General features: G+C 41.4%; 1 protein-coding gene across 4 annotated transcripts in view; it reads left to right on the plus strand.

The window, feature by feature from the left end:
- Nucleotides 1-19019, plus strand: part of ankrd6b (ankyrin repeat domain 6b) — a 235520-nt gene that overhangs the window by 148097 nt on the left and 68404 nt on the right. For all 4 annotated transcript variants that reach the window (XM_060856969.1, XM_060856964.1, XM_060856975.1 and 1 more), the window contains one exon: nucleotides 3774-4147. In XM_060856969.1, coding sequence (XP_060712952.1) covers nucleotides 4028-4147 — 120 coding nt within the window. In that variant the 5' untranslated portion in view covers nucleotides 3774-4027. The remainder of the gene's footprint in view (nucleotides 1-3773; nucleotides 4148-19019) is intronic.

Below are 19019 nucleotides of genomic sequence, written 5' to 3' on the forward strand. Positions count from 1 at the left end.
AGGGCTATGAGGGAGGAGGGGTCGTGTCTTTTTGTGGCTAGCTGGTGTTCATGTATCCTGGTGGCTAACTTTCTTCCTGTTTGTCCTATGTAGTGTTTGTGGCAGTCCTTGCATGGAATTTTGTAGGCGGCGTTGGTTTTGTCCATGGGTTGTACTGGGTCTTTTAAGTTTGTTAGTTTTTGTTTGAGAGTGTTGGTGGGTTTGTGTGCTACTAGGATTCCGAGGGGTCTCAGTAGTCCGGCTGTCATTTCTGAAACTACTTTGATATATGGTAAGGGGGTGGTTAGAGTTCCTGGCTTTGTTTTGTCTGCTTGTTGTGGTTTGTTCTTGAGGAATCTGCGCACTGTGTTTTTGGTTTGAGTATCCGTTCTTCTTGAATACGCCGTATAGGTAGTTCTCCTCTGTTTCTCGTAGGACAAACAGGAAGAAAGTTAGCCACCAGGATACATGAACACCAACTAGCCACTAAAAGACACGATCCCCTCTCCCTCATAGCCCTACACACGGATGAAAAAAAACCCACCATTTCAACTGGGACAACAAATCTATCCTGGGACAGGCTAAGCAAAGACATGCCAGAGAATTCCTAGAGGCCTGGCACTCCAACCACAATGCCATAAACAAGCACATAGATCTAAATGCCATCTATCAATCCCTCAGAAAACGAACAGGAAATGACATCATCACAAACCCCAGGAACCCCATCCAGGAGAAAGATATAAATAGAAAGCAGGAGACAACAGTTTCGCTTCACTTGGAGGTCGCCACTGATGATGTTACCTAGCCAGGTAATGAAACATCTGGATATCAAACCTACAGCTCAGCGAGCAAACCTACACCCTAAACCTCAACCTGAGCTACAAACCTTGCGATTCTTTCATGATGTATACCTTTCTACAAATAGCATACAAAGTTCAGCCTGTGCTGATTTTACTCCTGATCCAAGCCTTTGTGGGACACTTCAATTTTATTTTATAGGTGAACTATTTTGACTTTTAAAATACAACCACCAATCAAGGTGGGAACCTTAGTCAGCTTTTTCCATTCTATCATCTTTGGACTAATTAAAGTATCTTTGTGCACCACTCCTAACAACAGAAAGCCCAGCATAAAATAAGGATTTGGATTTTCTGTGCTGCACCTTTTAGTTCAATTTTTAATGTTTTAAAACAAAATCTAGTCATTTTGTAGCATATTACCTCTTTCATTACAATGTATGTTTGAATATCTGACAGTGTGGTGTTACAATCCCAGCTGATGATAATACTGGAAATGTCAGATCTCCGAGTGAAAGTGATATTTTTGCAGTTGGATTACCATGGTGATTGGTTATTAAGTATATTCACATCAAGTTGCCAATGTTCTTTTAACAAAAGCCCAAAAGTTTATTACACAACAGAGAACATAACAAAAGCTGTATGTATCCACAGGGAAGTGATAGCATAGTGTAATACTAACCAAGAACACCAGGCTATAGTGTTCTCAGGAATATAGGTTTGAATCCTACTAGGGCAGATTGTGAAACTTAAATTCAATAAAAATATGGAATAAAAAGCTAGTCTTATGGCAATCATAGAGATGTACAGCAACCTGTTATTATTTTAAATATAATGATCTTGTTCACGAATGTTCTTTTAGGGAAGGAAATTTGCCCACATGTGACTCAAGACTCTCAACATGTGGTTGACTGAGAAATAAATGCTGCCATAGACTGCGATGCCCACATCCCATGAACAAATTTACAAAGTGACCATGTAGGAATGTCTTCATGTATGCAGCAAAAATAAAAATTCAACACTTTTCTGGTAATATCTTTTGCAATGAGGCTTCACTGCTATCTTAACTCTTTAATTTCTTTTTGAAATGACTGAAGTAGCTTAAGACTTCTTTTCAGCTTTAACAGCCTGGTTATTATTTTCTAGTTCTGACAGCCTGGACATTTGTACCAACTCTCTCAGTCTAAGGTTTTGTTAAAGTTACCAGAAAAAGCTGCCCATCTGCCAACACGACCTTCTGAACTAAATGTACAGTGGCACCAGACCATCTATTTCTGATTCAGAAAGCTCAGCTACATAAAAATTCAGCAATGAATTCCCATGTTGCTGATTGATTCATTTAATTTAAGTCAGACGTTTTTTTGGAAAAACTATCTTTAGACCACTGCCGAAAATGACATTCTGAACATTGTTTTAAAAACGTCACTTTCACAGAATTGAAAATGCATCTATTTTTCCTCCACTTTTGATTCCAATATCCCACATAACAACAGTACGCTAAAAGTCTGCAATACAGTTGTAGTGATTACAACTAAATATTGCATTGGTACATCAATGTTATTATTGGTTTATAGTGGCATATTCACAATGCTACCAATGATTCTAGCTTTGATTCTCTTTTTAAAATTGTGTAGATTGGATGAGTAATCAAGTATAGAATGCAAAATACTGTAAAAATTGCAAAGAATAAAGAAAGTGGTAAGCTAAAGCAAGAAATAGAGAGAAAATATGGGTTGGGTGAGGAGAAGTGAGGCAAGGGTGAGGGCTGGAGGAATATGTTATACTTTGCTTTTTTAAGTTAATTTTCTGCCCAATTCTATTTGAGAGCTGGCAGCATCCTCAGCCTTTGGTGGGTCACCCATCCTAACTCACAATGCAGCCTCCCCCCAGACCCGAAAATGGGGAATGCAGGTCACTGTCTTTGAGGAGCAGTGAATTCTTCCAGTTCTACACATTCGACATGAGAACAAAACTCTGGGCCTTGGCCCATATAATGTGCATGTGAAGAATGACTAATGAGTTGGACTGTTCTTCTGCTTGGAATAGTGGCAATATGAACCCTGAAACCATTTATTGGAAACTTGCCTCTTACAATTGACAGTGGTGAACAGAATTGTGCCATGAATCACCTGAATAATGATCCCGTCATTTGTATTTATGCTAATATATATTAAAGTTTGGACTTAGGATGAGTCCCTTCACTAATTAAAACTAAAACACACAGAAAAGCTCACCTCAAGTGAAAGTAAACCCCTGATTTCCACTGTTTAAAGAAAAAAAATAACAATTTATTTTCCTAACTCTAACAATGAATACTAAACAAAAACTATTAACAAATCCAAATCCCCTTTTTTCTTAACTAATTACCACCTGACCCCAACTTTATAAAATGCTGCTCCAATAACAATTATTAAACATTAAATCAGCTTAATTTCTTAAAGTCCATGCAGTCTCTTATGCTGTCTTCCTTCCGGTCTTCCATTCTGTATACAGAAAAGCACTTTCTGTCTTAAAGTGACCATACACTCTTTCGACTTTGTAATTCAAGGAAAGATGCTGAGGTTTTGTATTCTGAACAGTAATTATTGTATTATTAACTGTGAACTGTTTACACGAGGTACTGTACTTGAAATGTGTCTGTCTCCATTGAAGGCTAGGCAAGACATCCTTACCTTGTGATCTCTTATGTTATCTCAGTGGGTCACTCACATTTTATCTCTCCAAACCTTACACTATGACATATTGTCATCATTTGTTTCTTATTGCAGTGCCACTTGAAACCAAGCCATTACACCACTGGAATTATTTTTGAGTATTCAGTAATCTGCATTTTTCAAAGAAATATTCAACTGCTTAAACTCCCCTGGAAATAAATTAAATGTATTGGTTAGTGTATATGTAATATAGAGCTGAGAAATAGCCATATAATGTGATACAGATGTTATAAACTGTCCCTTCTAATGCAACTCAATAATTGGTTAATGTTCTGCTTTGCAGGTTGAGAAGATAATAATGACCGCATGGAAGAAATTATGTAACCAATGGAGCAAGTTAAATTCCAGGTTGCTGAAGACATTATGTATCCACATGTTATGAAACCACCTGCAAGAAAGCACAATCAATTAAAAAGTGCCTTATTATCCTAAAAAAGACAGATCCTGGAGTCCAGTATCCAGGCATTACAGTTTGACATTTTGTTTTACTGAAAGAACCTGTCCATTGGTTGCCCTGAGCACCTCATTTTCTAATTCATGAGCCAGAGGGATGCAGGTGCTCAGCTTTCAGAAAGGCTTCTCATAGCTGCACACAAAGGCCAGACAGAGAATGTGGTGCAGCTCATCAACAAGGGGGCCAAAATAGCTGTCACTAAGGTAACCACATCAAGTTGTTTTAGGTTATATATTTTTTTTAAATTTTAATACTGCAAACCTAATTACCTATTTCCACATACCTTGAAATGGCATTTGAACTGACCTCTGGTACATTGTTATTCTCAAGTTTGAGAGACTCCCATCTCATGAGTATGTTAGATTTCAGTCATGATTTGGAGATGCTGGTGTTGGACTGGGGTGTACAAAGTTAAAAATCATACACCACCAAGTTATAGTCCAACAGGTTTATTTGGAAGCACTAGCTTTCAGAGTGCTGCTCCTTCATCAGGTGGTTGTGGAGTATAAGATCGTAAGACACAGAATTTATAGCAAAAGTTTACAGTGTAACGTAATTGAAATTATATATTGAAAAAGACCCGGATTGTTTGCTAAGTCTCTCAGCTTTTTGAACGAACATGTTGGTTTCAGTTCTTTCATATGGAAATCGTAGAACTTTTTAAAGTTACATTCTCAAGTGAACTTTAACAATTGGTGTCGTGTCGGCCCAGATAATACATTTAAGGTATGAGGTGCCCTGTGAGCGCAGTGCAACACTGAAATCTATGATCTGACCATTGTAAGAAGTGTTACATCTGTGCATGTCTCAGGGCATCTTTACTTATATATGGAATTACATCACCACCAAAACTCACTTATCAGCTATGGATGATGTCAAATTGAATTTCAATAGGATGAGGGAGGAGTTGGTTAAAGTAGACCAGAAGCAAAGACTTTATGTTGGGATAATTGATGAACAATGGAAATCTTTCAAAGCATTTTTTAAAGTGCTCAAACAATATATACCAGTGAAAAGAAAGGATTGTAGGAAAAGGGGTAATCTCCCATAGGTGTCTAAGGAAATAAGGGAGGCTATCAAATTAAAACGGAAGGCAGACAAAGAGGTAAAGAACCAGCGGGAAACTAGAAGATTGGGAAAATGTTAAAAGACAACAGAAAGTCACAAAAAAAGCTATAAAGAAAACTAATATTGATTATGAGAGTAACCTAGCTCAGAATATTAAGACATAGAGCAAAAGTTTCTTTAAATATATAAAACAAGAAAGAGTGGCTAAGGTAAACATTGGTCCTTTCCAGGATACGAAGGGGGATTTGAGGAATTAAGGGCTACGGGGAGAACGCTGGTAAGTGGAGTTGAAATGCCCATCAGCCAATGGCGGAGTGGACTCGATGGGCCGAATGGCCTTACTTCCACGCCTATGTCTTATGGTCTTATGGGGATTTAGTAATGGGATATGAGGAAACGGCCGAGGCATTGAACAGGTATTTTGTGTCGGTCTTCACAGTGGAATACGAGGTGCTGCATTTTGGGAAAGCAAATCTTAGCAGGACTTATACACCAGGTCCTAGGGGTGTTGCTGAACAAAGAGACCTTGGAGTATGGGTTCATAGCTCCTTGAAAGCGGAGTCACAGGTAGACAGGATAGTGAAGGTGTTTGATATGCTTTCATTTATTGGTCAGATTATTGAATACAGGAGTTGGGAGGTCATGTTGCAGCTGTACAGGACATTGGTAAGGCCACTGTTGGAATATTGCGTGCAAGTCTGGTCTCGTTCCTATCAGAAGGATGTTGTGATACTTGAAAGGGTTCAGAAAAGACTTACAAGGATGTTGCCAGGGTTGAATAGGGAGAGGTTGAATAGGCTAGGGCTGTTTTCCCTGGAGGTTGAGGTCTATAAAATTATGAGGGGCATGGATATAATAAATAGACAAAGTCTCGTCCTTGGGGTCGGGGAGTCCAGAACTAGAGGGCATAGGTATAGGGTGAGACAGGAAAGATATAGAAGGGGCCTAAGGGGCAACATTTTTAAGCAGAGGGTGGTGCATGTGTGGAATGAGCTACCAGAGGAAGTGGTGGAGATTGGTATGATTGCAACATTTAAAAGGCATCAGGATGGGTATATGAATAGGAAGGGTTTGGAGGAATATTGGCCGGGTGCTGGTAGGTGGGACTCGATTGGGTTGGGATATCTGGTTGGCATGGACAAGTAGGACCGAAGGGTCTGTTACTGTGCTGTACATCTCTATGACTCTGTGAATCTATGGAGGACACATAAAACATGCCAGTAATTGGCAAGGAGATGAAGGTAGGTGAGGACTTGGAAACAATCATTGTCATGAAAGAGACAAGCTAATGGAGCTAAAGGTAGACAAGTCTCCTGGCTCTGACTGAATGTATCCCAGGGTATTAAAACAGATGGCGGAAGAAATAGCAAATTGACTTGTGATAATTTTACAAAATCTGCTGGACTGTAGGGTAGTTCCAGTAGATTGGAAAACAACAAATGTGATACCACTGATAAAACAAGGAGGTAGATAAAAGATGGGGAATAATTGACTGGTCTGCTTAGTTTCTGTAGTGGGGAAAATGCTTGATTCTATTATCAAGGAAGAAATAGAAAGACATCTAGATAGAAATTGTCCAGTTGGACAGATACAGCATGCGTTCATGAAAGGCAGGTAATGCTTAACTAATCTACTGGAATTCTATGAAGACATTATGAGCACAACAGGGACCTAGTAAAATCCCAAAAGATATTTGACAAGGTGCCGCACAAAAGGCTGCTGTATAAGATAAAGATGCATGGCATTACAGGTGATATATTAGCATGGATAGAGGATTAGTCAACTAAGAGGAAGCAATGAGTTGGGATAAATGAGTGCTTTTCTGGTTGGCAATCAGTGACTAGTGCTGTGCCTCAGGGATCAGTGTTGGGACTGCAATTATTCACAATGAACATAGATGATTTGGAGTTGGAGACCACATGTAGTGTATCAAAGTTTGCAGATGACAATAAGATGAGTAGTAGAGGAAAGGACTGTGCAGAAGACTGTGAAACTTTGAAAGCAACGTTGATAGTTTAAGTGAGTGGGTCATGGAGTACAATGTTAATAAGTCATCCATTTTGGTAGGAATTACAATAAATAGGACTATTACTTGAATGATTAAAAAGTTGCAACATGCTGCTGTGCAGAGGGACCTGGGTATCCTTATGCATGAATCACAGAAGGTTGTCTGTAGGTGCAACAGGTAATTAAGAAAGCCAGTGGAATTTTGTCCTTCATTGCTAAAGGGATTGAGTTTAAAAGCAGGGAGATTATGTTGCAGCTGTACAGAGTGCTGGTGAGGTCACACCTGAAGTACTGTGTGCAGTTTTGGTCTCCTTACTTGAGCAAAGATATACTGGCGCTAGAGGGGATGCAGAGGAGGTTCACTAGGTTGATTCCGGAGTTGAGGGGGTTGGCTTATGAGGAGAGACTGAGTAAACTGAGTAGGATTATATTCATTGGAATTTAGAAGAATAAGAGGGGATGTTACAGAAACATAAAATTATGAAGGGAACGGATAAGATAGAAGTAGGGAGGATGTTTCCACCAGCAGATGAAACTAGGACAAGAGGGCATAGTCTCAAAATTAGGGGGAGCAGATTTAGGACTGAATTGAGAAGGAACTTCTTCACCCAGAGCGTTGTGAATCTGTGGAATTCCCTGCCCAGTGAAGTAGTTGAGGCTTCGTCATTGAATGTTTTTAAAGCTAAAATAGATTATTTTTTTGAACAGTAAAGGAATTAAGATATATGGTGAGAGGGAAGGAAGTGGAGGTGAGGCCACAAAAAGATCAGCTATGATTTTATTGAATGGCGGAGCAGCCTTGAAGGGCCAGATGGCCTACTCCTGCTCCTAGTTCTTATGTTCTTATGGTTCTAATCAGAAGAAAAATTGTAATGTCTGTCTTCCTATTATGAATTTGCATGTACTTAATGTCATTTCTAACAACCACCATGCGGCAAGTATTAACTACACCTTTATGAAAAGAAGGGGAACAGGCTTGCATTTACGTGGCACAATTTATTGCCAAAGCGACTGTCACCCAAAAAATTGCTGATGATGTGTGGTCACTGCTGTGATTGTAGGTAAGCTGACTGGCAATTTGCACATAACAAGACACCATATTAGTAATTGTCAGAAAATCAGTTTATTGAGCATTTTGTGGATTGAGGGATAAATGTTAGACAGGAGTACAAGCAGAATTCTATTTTTAAATATTGTCATGGGGTCCTTTAGCTTCCTCTAAATAGGCAAATAAGACCTCAGTTTAATGTTTATTTTGAAAGAATTGAAAAGTTTGCACTGTCCATTAGAACCATACGGTGCTGTGTATCAGCCACCAGGATAATGCAAACTTGACTTTCCCAAAACAGTGCCTCATGTTGTGCCACATCACATCTCACCATAAGACCATGGGAAACAGGAACAGGAGTGGGCTGCTTGGCCTCTCGAGCTTGCTCTGCCATTCATTAGTATCATGGTTGATCTGGCAACATTCCTCATGCTCACTTTCCTGCCTTTTCCCCAAATCTCTCAACATTCCTGCTGATCAAGAATCTATCTATCTCAGCCTTAAATACACACAATGACTCTGCCCTCACTGTTCTCTGTGGCAAAGAGTTCCATAGAGACTCAACCCTCTGAGAGAAGAAACTCCTCCACATTTAAGTTTTAAATTGGCACCCCTTTATTCTGACACTGTCTTCTTGCCCTAGACTGTCCCATGAAGAGAAGCATCTTCTCAGCATTTGTCCTGTCAAGCCCCTTAAGAATCCTACATGTTTCAATGGGATCACCTCTCATTCTTCCAAATTCCAGGGAGTAGTGTCCCAACAAGTTTAGTCTTTGCTTATAAGACAATCCCTTCATACTGGGGATCATCTTAGTGAACCTTCTTGAAGTCTTCAATGAAATGAAGTTTTTTCTAAAAGGGTATCAAAACTGCTCACACAACTCCAGATATGATCTCACCAGCACTTTGCACATTCGCAGTAAGACTTCCTTAATCTTACACTCCAACCCCTTTGAAATAAGGAACAACATTCCATCAGACCTCCTGGTTAGCTCGCGTACCTGCGTGTTAGCTTTCTGTGGTTGGTGCACAAGTACCCCCAAGCCTTTGTGTTCAGCTTTCTGCAGATTGGCTGTTCTTCATTTGTCAATCCAGACGATAAATCGGACCCACGAAAGTCTATTCTAAATCCGGGATCTGGCACGTACTAATGTAGAGTTGGATCAGGGATCTAAGTTGACAGCTTTCATGTTCCTCAAGCTGGAACACTGAAGCTAGTATGTCACATCTAATGCCCCACTGCTCTCAACAGAGCTCACACTATCGTAAATCTGGTCTAGTGGACTCAGTACCATATTGTTCACAAATTGTGCAGAATTGACCTTTTTATTTAATATCACATATGGGAACCAGTTAAGGATAGTCAGCTGCATATGATTTGGAATTCTATTCAGGCATAGGGAGTGAGGGGCTGACAAAAATAACACTTCAAACTAAAAGATGCTATTGATGATATGGCAAATAACTTATTGAATTGCAAGTCTACAATAAAACTGGAATGCTTTCACAAAATCACCTTAGTTTTGAGGATGATTCAGCTGCTACGGAGATGATAAAAACAAGGGCTGTGTACAAATTGGCAGCTACGTTCAGAAATAATGAGTGTCATAAAAAATCCCCTCGACTTCATTATTGACCTTCAGGGAAGGAGATTGGCCATCCTCACCTGGTCTGGCCTACATATCGCTCTAGACCCACAGCAATATGTTTGACTCTTAAGTGCCTTTGAAAATGTTCGAGTAAAAAATGAGGTCTGCAGATGCTGGAGATCACAGCTGAAAATGTTTTGCTGGTCAAAGCACAGCAGGCCAGGCAGCATCTCAGGAATAGAGAATTCGACGTTTCGAGCATTCCTGATGAAGGGCTTATGCTCGAAACGTCGAATTCTCTATTCCTGAGATGCTGCCTGGCCTGCTGTGCTTTGACCAGCAAAACATTTTCAGCTGCCTTTGAAAATGGCCTAGTAAATTACACAGTCAAAGGGCAGATAGGAATGGATAATATATGTTGGTCTTGGCCATATCCCATGAAAGATTGAAGAAAAAAACTGGCGCATTCCCCACATTATAGTAGTGATTACACTTCAAAAGTACTTAATTAGCTCTAAAGTACTTTGATGGTTGTGAAAAACACTACAAAATGCAAATTCTTTATTGGTTTGAGGTGTGGGCAAATTAAAACACTTTCTTAAATGTTAATTGCCTGTCACATTCTTACAAACTTCTTTGCTGTAGTTAAATGTTGGACACTCATTAAATATTGATGCTGTGGGTATGTCGGTGTCGCACTGGGGTGGACAAATTTACAAATCGTACAGCACCAAGTTATAGAGCAACAGGTTTATTTGGAAGGACAGGCTCAGGTAGATAGCTAGATACCTGATGAAGGAGCTGGACTTCGAAATCTTGTACTTTTAAACAAACCTGTTGGACTATAACCTGGTGTTGTGTGATTTTTAATTAAATATTGATGAATGTCTCTTTTGATCAAAACAACTATGTAAGATGTTGTGTAACTATTATTATGTCTTTATACTCTACCTGTTTTTTCTATATGACTGTAAGTGTCACCTTTACAAAGCAAAGCATCAGATATTAGCCTGGGGCAGTGCCTTTAATTTAACTGCTATTTCTGAGATATTTGATTGAGAGGCTGTGTCAATGATGGATTGGTGTCCTCTTTGATAGTTCAGTGTCCACAGATTTCCAATTACATAATCTTACAATCTACAAATCAGTGTTTAATTCTTACAGCTAGCAGCCTGAGAACTGTGTTGTTCAAATGTTTGCAAACTGGAGCTAACAGTGTGGTGCTGATCTCCAGCATCTGCAGTCCTACTATCTCCAAACTGGAGCCAAGTTAGATTGTGACAACAGCAGGTAAACTCCTGTCTGAAATCTGCAGCAGAGGATAAAGTGAGCCATGTCTTTTTATTTCATGTAGTAAGGAGAGTTGAAAAAAATGTATTTTTAAAATCTGTCTTTTGTATATATAATCACTAGTTGATTCAGACCCAAATCGCAGTCTGGTGAAAGTCCAAATTAAAGTATACTTTCTAAAAATAAATAATGCAGCAGTGCAAGTACAGAGCATTAGATAGTGTGTAGCATGAGGATTTCCTGCTCTGATTTATGAACATCACTGCAGCTTACAAGGAACAAGACTGAACCGAAGCACAAGTGGCAAGTAATAATAACTTAACCCTGAAAATGCCTGGCAGAAAAACCCAACAACATGGTACTACATTCTGAAATACTTTCACAAGTTGTGTATCAGGGCCTCTTCAATCTGTATTTGCTTGTCAACATACGGAAATTCAAACTGGAAGACAATTTTCATAATATTTAGAAATGGACATGGAGTTCAGTCTGTGCAGAGGTAGCAGACTGCCCTGCATGATGAAAATTACAACAAGTCGAAATGTATATAACTCCTTTAACAAAATAAAATATCCTAAGGTGCTTCTCAGGAAGATTATGGAACAAAATAGAACACTGAATTATATAACGTGATGTTTGGTCCGGTGATTGAAGGTTTGGTCAAAGAATTAGGTTTTAAGGTATGTCTTAAGATAGGAAAGGGAAGTCAAGTGGTGAAGCATTATGAGAGCAAATTGCAGATTTTGAGGCATAGGCAACTGAAGGCACAATCTGCAGTGATGGAACAGATAAAACTAGGATGCTTTTGAGGCCAGAATCAGATGAATGCAGATGTCTCAGAGTGTTGAAGAATTCGAGGAGATGGGAGGAGTGAAGGAATAGAAAAGTTTTGAAACAACGCTGTAATGCCCAAACATTACTCCTCTGAGGTGCAGATATCCCACTCTCTAATTGATGCTTTCCTACAGTTGCCTTCCACAGATGAAGAACCTTCATCACTTCAGCTTAGAGAGGCCAAACAGAAAGGTGCCTGGCACAGATGGGATCCCAACCCAACTGTTGAAGCATAGAAAGTCCCATTGATGGCCACATCTTTATGACCTTCACCTTCTCTATTGGAAAGTTTTCCACAGGAGAAGCATCCTGTAAAAGTCATCTCATGCCAGAGCAACAAAGGGAACTGCCACAACCACAGAGGCAGTGAGCTCTTCAGCTTCAGTGGAAAGCTTTTAGATTAGATTAGACTTACAGTGTGGAAACAGGCCCTTCGGCCCAACAAGTCCACACCGACCCGCCGAAGCGCAACCCACCCATACCCCTACATTTACCCCTTATTTAACACTACAGGCAATTTAGCTTGGCCAATTCACCTGACCCACACATCTTTGGACTGTGGGAGGAAACCGGAGCACCCGGAGGAAACCCACGCAGACACGGGGAGAACGTGCAAACTCCACACAGTCAGTCGCCTGAGTCGGGAATTGAACCCGGGTCTACAGGCGCTGTGAGGCAGCAGTGCTAACCACTGTGCCACCGTGCCGCCCAAGATAAGGCCTTACTTAAAAAGAAAACTGTATATACTTTCCGACCAAGTGTATCCCAGGTTTCTGTTCAGGCAGATTTGCTGAGAACATGATATTCTCCATATGCAGGTGAACAAAATATATCCCTTTCTTTTACTTAAATAGATCCCACTAAGGCATTCAACATCAACAGCAGAGTGGGAGTTTTCAAGATTTTAGAGAAAATTAGCTTCTACCAAAGCTCTAAAGAAGCAGTCTCTGCCTTCCTGAGGTGGGGAGGCAATGACCGAGAGACGTTATTGCTAGAGACTATTAATCCAGAAACTAAGGTAATGTTCTAGGGACCCAGACTCAAGTCCTACCACAGCAGAACATTAAATTTGAATTCAATAAAAATTTGGAATAAGGAGCCTAATGAGGATGATAAAATCATTGACAATTCTTGGGAAAACCCCAAGTGGTTCACTAATGTCCTTGAGGGAAGGAAACTGCCATGCTCATAGGTGACTCCAGACTCACAGCAATGTGTTTGATTCTTCTGGGCACTAGGGGTGAGCAATAAATGTTTCCTACCCAGCAAGGTCCCTGTCCTGTGCATTAGTTAAAAAGAAGCTCAAGTGATGAGGATTCTTCATCTATGACAGGAAATTACAGGAGCACATCAAATAGAAACCAACAGAGCTCCATCACAGATGAAAAATGTTCAGCCTCCCAGGCACATAACGTCTTGATTTCAAAATTCTCAGTTATTTTGAAACTCCTCTATTACCTTATTTCTTACCATCTGTGCATCAAAGTTCCTCAGTCTCACTCATTCTTTCAACATGCACTGCACTGCAGAGTTTGATGGTTCCACTTCCCACAATTTGAATGATTAATGGAACGAGACATGGCCCTCACCCTGTTTAGCATCTTCTTCTCCGTTGACCTGACCTTTACCTTCACTACAGACATGGAAGAAGTCCACTTGCCAGGTGGAAACTGAAGTCAAAAACACATGGTTCCCTGATCAGAGAACTCCTTTAAGATGATGATGCTGTGCTCATCACATGGGTGGCACGGTAGTTAGCACTGCTGCCTCACAGTGCCAGGGACCAGGTTCGATTTCCACCTCAAGTGACTGTCTGTGTGGAGTTTGCTCGTTCTCCCCATGCCTGCATGAGTTTCCTCCAGGCGCTCTGGTTTCCTCCCACAATCCAAAGATGTGCAGGTCAGGTGAATTGGCTATGCTAAATTGCCCGTAGTGTTAGATGCACTAATTAGGGGTAAATACAGGATAGGGGAAAGGGTCTGGGTGGGTTACTCTTCAAAGGGCCAGTGTGAACTTATTGGGCCAAAGGACCTGCTTCCACACTGTAGGGATTCTAATCTAAAATTCAGCTACAAAGATGTATAACCTGAATCCTCCAAACCTGTAAATTGTTCTCCCAGACTATAAGCATTGAGAAAATTCTGGTCACAGGAGAAAGTCAGGAAATCTTCTGATTTCACAATCACCCCACTGGATGTGGTTTGCAAATTCAGCTACTCCAGGTCTATAATAACAAACAATCTATCCTTTAATGCTGAATTTAATATACACACAGAGAAAGGAGATAACATCTTTGGCAGGCTCACAAAATGTCTGATGGTTTATACGTACTATTGCCCTCTCTGGTATCTCCTGTACCACTGACAGGACACAGACACCAGAGTTGCAGAGTGGTTAGCAGTTGTGAGGGAGGTGCCTCAACATTGATTCTGGACTGCATAAAATTTTGGCATCAGGTCAGAGAAGGGGAAGGAAATATCTTTATGAAGGGCTCCTGCCCGAAAAGTTGATTTTCCTCCTCCTCGGATGCTGACTCACCTGCTGTGCTTTTCCAGCACCACTCTAATCTTGACTCTAATCTCCAGCATCTGCTGTCCTCACTTTCACCTAAGGAAGTATCCTGCTGATTACAACCTATGGTCCACTGCCCTTCGACAATGAATTCATGCTCTTCCAAGTTGAGAGTAGTAAGATTACAGAATGTACTCTGGATGTGGGGGTTTCCGTTCTGATCACCAAGAGTGTCTCAGCAGTATCTTTACTGATTGAACTGGCCAAGTCCTAAAGTAGATAGCTGCCAGACTGTCCCTGCAACAGATGGCGAGGGAACTGACAAGAGGGAAATATGTATTTGTTCTCATTCACACCAGTCTACATGTGGCAGACACACTAGCCATGACAGAGTAATCACAGCACAGACCTTGTGAAGGCAAAGTCTATCTTCAGATTGAAGATACCCTCCATTGTATTGTGTGGCAAGACAACCATGCTAAATTGGATAGACTTAGAACAGATCTAACAATTCTGATCAGGTCACCCTTGAGGTGCTGTGTGCCATCAGCAGCAGACTTGTATTCAACCACAATCTGTAACCTTTAGCCATGGCAATGACTGACTCTGCTGTTACCACCAAGCTAGAGGATGAACCTGGTTCAATGAAGAGCGCAAGAGGATACACTAGAGACAATATCAGGCTGCAGCTCAGGACTTGTGCTGGTCAGATAGCAGAAGTAGCATATAATAAGAAATCCACAATTAATAGATAATATCTAAACTCTGCAGTCCTGCCACATCCAGTCTAGATGGTAGTGGATAATTAAACAACTAATAGGAGAAGGAGGGTCTACAAATGCCTAATCCTCAATGATGAAGGAAGCAATACATCAAAGGACAGTTCTAGTGCACTTGTAACCATCTTCAGCTAGAAAAGGCAAATTGATCTATCTTGGCCTCCTCCACAGGTCTTAGTACCACCGGGGCCAGTCTTAAGCCAGCTTGGTTTACTCTTCACATGATATCAAGAAATGGCTAAAGACTCTGGACACTTCCAAGGCCATGGGCCCTGACAACATTCTGCTAATTGTATTGAAGCTAGTGCTCCAGAGCTAACCACACCCCTAGCAAAGCTTTTCCTCTACAGGTACAATGTTGTCATCTCAATGTGAAAAATCGCCCAGGTATGTCCTGTCCTCAAAAAGCAGGAACAGTCCTACCAAGAAAATTATTGTCTCATTAGTCTGCTCTTGATCATCTGCAAAGTAATGTAAGAATAATGATATTGCTGCCAAGGGACAATTGATAAATAATCTATGCACTGAAACTTGGTTTGGGTTCCACAAGGCCCACTTCACTCTTGACTTTGTTACGTCCTTGGTTTAAACATAAACTCATAAACTGCTGTGGTGAGGTAAGAGTGATGCTTTGACATCAAAGCAGTATTTGGCTAAGTGTGATATCAAGGAGCCCTGACAAAACTAGTCAATGGAAATCGGTGGAGGAGGGTGTGGAAGGACTCAGCTGTTTGGAGTTAAACCTAGCCTAAAGGAAGATGCTTCTTGTTACATGCCAATCATCTCAGGCTCAGGGAAGTGTCCAAACTAGTCAAAGGTTATCGCAACAACAACTTCCTAGCCAATGGATTAAATTATCTTCCTTGGTTGGAGTCATACCTGACACAAAAAATGATGGTTGTGGTTGTTGGGGTCAGATATCCTAGCTGTAGGATATCTCTGCCGAAATTCTTCAGGGTAGTATCCTTAGGCCCAACCATCTTCAGCTGCTTTCTCTCCATCATAAGGTCAGAAGTCGGGATATTTGTTGATGATTGTACAATACTCAGCACCATTCACAACTGCTCATACTCAAGCAGTCTATTTTCATGTGCATCAAGACCTGGACAACACTCAGGCTTGGGCTAATAAGTGGCAATGCTCCTCACTTGCCTGGATAAGTGCAGCTCCAATATGCACAAGATGCTTGACACTATCCAGGACAACACAGTCCATTTGACTGGTACGGCATCCACAAGCATTCACTCCCTCAATCACCGACAGACAGCAGGGACTTTTATACCATTAACAAATATACTGCAGAGAATCACCAAGATTTCTCAGTCTCTAACTTTCAAACTCACAATCACTACAATTTAAAACGACAAGAGCAGCAGGCACATAGGATCACAACCACTTGCAATTTCCCTCCAAGTCATTCATCAACCTGACTTAGAAATATATTTGCTGTTCCTCAGTATAGCTGGGTCATATCCTGGAGTGAACTTCCAACAGCATTGTGGACATACCTACATAAATTGGACTCCAGCAGGGCAAGAGGCAGCTCACTATCACCACCTCAGCTGCAACTGGGGATGGGCAATATGTGCTGGTCCAGCTAGTGAAGGCCACATCCCTGAGTGATTTTTAAACGAATATTGCATTTGTGCCCCACCAGGGCTAAGCAATTACAATATCTGGCAAAAGAGAATCCAACCATCTTCACTTGACAATTCATGGCATTAAATAACTGTACTTGATATTTAACGCACAAGTCAGAGTGTGATAGAAAACTCTTCACTCGCCTGGATAAGTTTAGCTCCAGTCTTATTTGAGCTTAAAGCAGCCCACTTGATTGGCATTCCATACAGCACTTTAAAAATTCACTTCCTCCAATTTTAACACACGGTAGCAGCAGAGTATACCATCAACAAAATGCATTGCAATAACTCACCAAGGCCCCTTGGGCACCACTTTCCAAACCGATGACCTCAACCACCTATAAGGACAAGGGCAGCAGATTCATGGGAACACCACCAGCTCTAAGCTCCCTTCCAAGCCACACACCATTTTGATTGAGAAATTTATCACCATTGCTGCATTGTTGCTGATTCACAATTCTGGAATTTATTGCTAAACATCAGTGACAGTGTCCCTACCACACATGGACTGTCACTGTTGAAGAAGACAGCTCATCACCACTTTCTCTAGACATTGGCAAGAATTGGTGACCTAGACAGCAACCATGTTCTCCGAATAAAACAAATGAATTGGCTGAATTTTACCATAACTCAGATAAATGTCACTTCAATGCGTTTCAACAAGAATTTCTCTTTGTGAACCCTAGTAAGTTTTCTCACCCCTATTCTCTGCAGCTCATCTCATTAGCTATGAATTATACCTTAATGGTACACACTCATATTCTCTTCCCTCTCCCAGTGGCTGATGTAATTGGGGCTGACCTCTCAGGATTCACATACTAGTGATGTCTGCAAGATATCTCTCGTCCAACCATGAGGAAAGAGTCACTGATTCCCCAAAGAATACACCAACGAGCCTGCCTCCTGTCTCTTCCACCATCTTAGATCCTGATACCTGGTGGATAACTTAGCTTGGTTGGAGTTGAAGCACATGCTGGTGAGTGCCATTTTTCTGCAGCTGGCTGAAGAAAAAAGTGCTGTAAGCTGCTGGACTTCCAGAGCTCTATTGTCTGCTCAACCTTGGGCAGAAGAGAACCCCCATGGTGTCAGCCATTCGTGACTTCAGTGAAACACATAAGCAGACACAGTAACAGTAGGTAGCTTTGCCAGAGGCACTGAGCAAACTGAAAGCTTGAAGGTCTTCACTCTTCTTGTTGTTAACTTGGAGCACCAGGTCTATTTGGCTGGATGTGCATATAAGCCTGCACTTCACCACTTTGACCATTGGTGCTCCACAGCAAGGTGACAGGGGTTGAGGGACCCTTACCTGAATCCAGATGCCCCTTCCTCACTAAGACAATAGACAATAGGTGCAGGAGTCTGCCCTTTGAGCCTGCACCACCATTCAGCATGATCATGGCTGATCATCCTTAATCAGTATCCTGTTCCTGCCTTATTCCCTTGATTCCACAATCCTTGAGAGCTCTATCCAACTCTTTCTTAAATGAATCAGAGACTGGGCCTCCACTACCCTCTGGGGCAGAGCATTCCACACAGCCACCACTCTCTGGGTGAAGAAGTTTCTCCTCATCTCTGTCCTAAATGGTCTATCCCGTATTTTTAAGCTGTGTCCTCTGGTTCGGCACTTACCCATCAGCAGAAACATGTTCCTGCCTCCAGAATGTCCAATCCTTTAATAATCTTATATGTCTCAATCAGATCCCCTCTCAGTCTCCTAAACTTAAGGATATACAAGCCCAGTCGCTCCAGTCTTTCAATGTAAGGTAATCCCGCCATTCCAGGAATTGACCTCGTGAACCTACGCTGCACTCCCTCAATAGCCAGAATGTCTTTCCTCAAATTTGGAGACCAGAACTGCACACTGTACTCCAGGTGTGGTCTCACCAGGGCCCTGTACAGCTGCAGAAGAACCTCTTTGCTTCTATATTCAATCCCTCTTGTTATGAAGGCCAGCATGCTATTAGCCTTCTTCACTACCTGCTGTACTTGCATGCTTACCTTCATTGGTGTACAAGAACCCCCCAGATCTCTCTGTACTGCCCCTTTACCTAAATTGATTCCATTGAGGTAGTAATCTGTCTTCCTGTTCTTGCCACCAAAGTGGATAACCATACATTTATCCACATTAAGAGACAGGCTGGTGCCAGTAGGCACCCAGCTGAAGGACTGACTACATACAGACTGCCCAGTCATCTTCTCTCAGGACACTTCAAAGGTGGCCATGCCTTCCATCTCCATGCTGCCTATGGCCCTCATACTACTGGGATGTCAGACTATGGATGATGAACCCACATCAGGAAAGGAGGCTG

This window comes from Hemiscyllium ocellatum, chromosome 3 (genome assembly GCF_020745735.1).
Source record: "Hemiscyllium ocellatum isolate sHemOce1 chromosome 3, sHemOce1.pat.X.cur, whole genome shotgun sequence".
NCBI classification, from domain to species: domain Eukaryota; kingdom Metazoa; phylum Chordata; class Chondrichthyes; order Orectolobiformes; family Hemiscylliidae; genus Hemiscyllium; species Hemiscyllium ocellatum.